Source organism: Cebus imitator, unplaced genomic scaffold, assembly GCF_001604975.1.
Source record: "Cebus imitator isolate Cc_AM_T3 unplaced genomic scaffold, Cebus_imitator-1.0 Scaffold415, whole genome shotgun sequence".
Lineage (NCBI taxonomy): Eukaryota > Metazoa > Chordata > Mammalia > Primates > Cebidae > Cebus > Cebus imitator.
Genome location: NW_016107730.1, coordinates 225206 through 226606, shown reverse-complemented (window position 1 = coordinate 226606; position 1401 = coordinate 225206). Strand labels below are relative to the sequence as shown.

The 1401-nt window shown below is 59.1% G+C and overlaps 1 protein-coding gene across 1 annotated transcript in view; it reads left to right on the top strand.

The window, feature by feature from the left end:
• Positions 1-235: 235 nt before the first annotated feature.
• The window catches only part of RUNDC1 (RUN domain containing 1), a 19695-nt gene continuing 18529 nt past the window's right edge, over positions 236-1401 (top strand). Inside the window, exon 1 of the mRNA XM_037731678.1 lies at positions 236-837. Coding sequence (XP_037587606.1) covers positions 259-837 — 579 coding nt within the window. The 5' untranslated portion in view covers positions 236-258. The remainder of the gene's footprint in view (positions 838-1401) is intronic.

Genomic DNA, 1401 nt, shown 5'->3' with positions numbered 1-1401 from the left:
AGACGCTACACACTGGGAATGACTTTTCCCCAGTTACATTCACCTGTTTCTCCCAGGCTTAGCGCTAAGTGCCCGATTCACAATAGGCGCTCAAGAAAACATTATTGGCCTGAATTAAATCCCCAAGGAAGCCGCGCCCCAGGGACTTCGGAACTTCAGGCCCCGCCCGCCGCTATTCCGGGGTTCCAGGCCACCGCACCGTTGCCATGGCAGCGGGAGGGGGGGGCGCGGCTGACGTGCAGCGGCGTTTCCGGGAAGATGGCGGCTGTCGAAGCGGCTGCGGAGCGGGTAATGGTGGTGGCGGCTGTTCAGCCAAAGGCGAAAGACGAAGAGGAGGAGGAAGAAGAACCGCTGCCACCGTGCGAGGCGGTGCGCTGGGCCCCAGTGGGGGCTGTGGCGGAGGCCCGGCCTGGGGCAACTGCGTTTCTGGAAGAGGCGGCGGCCGAGGAGCCTGGCGCGGCCCCCGGCTCCCCGCCGGATTCGCCGGGCCGGACGCTGCGACGGCTGCGGGCCGAGCGGCGGCGGCTGGACTCGGCGCTGCTGGCGCTGTCCTCGCACTTCGCGCAGGTGCAGTTCCGTTTGCGCCAGGTGGTGCGCGGGGCGCCGGCGGAGCAGCAGCGCCTTCTGCGGGAGCTCGAAGACTTCGCCTTCCGTGGCTGCCCTCATGTCCTGGGTTACGAGGGGCCCGGGGACCCCGCCAGCGATGAAGGCGATGGGCTGCCAGGGGACCGGCCACGGTTGCGGGGCGAGGACCAGGTGAGTGGCTGGAGCCGGGCCGCTAGGGACATGGGAATAGGGGGTCGTGTGGGTGGCGATGCAGACCCGGATGATGGTGCTTGAAGGGGAGAAGCCTCGCCGACTCTGTCGGGTGAGTAAGTGGTCGGAGATGAGGGGACTGGAGTGCGGGTCCGGGTGAAGGGCAAGAGTACAGAGGCTTGGGAACCTGAGGGTGAGCGGTGTGCGCGGAAGACGTGGAGAGATGCCAGTGTGTGATGACGTGAGGGGCAGAGGAGCGGTGAGCGAAATGAGTAATTAAGAGGGCCGCAGAGCAACCAGAGCAGTGCTGCTCCCACTCACCTTTCCCTCACGTACCTGTCTTGAGCACTTTTGCTGCTAGAGGACCCCGACTCTGGAGATTGGGAAAATTGGCAAACGAAAGAAAAGTGAATTGGAATCCGTGGAAATTTAGGTTAACTCCCTGTCCCTTCTTTCCTAAAATCTAAGCAAAGTCTTTACACTTCTCTGGGTGAGAGTTTTGGTTAATAGCAGAGTCTATTAGTAATTGAAAGAAACACAACTCTGGATTATATAAATTTCCTAATACTGGAATTTAAAAATTTTTTTTTAATGAACAAAGTCTCCAAGAAGTTTTTTTCTTTTTTTTTTTTAGTGAGGAATTTT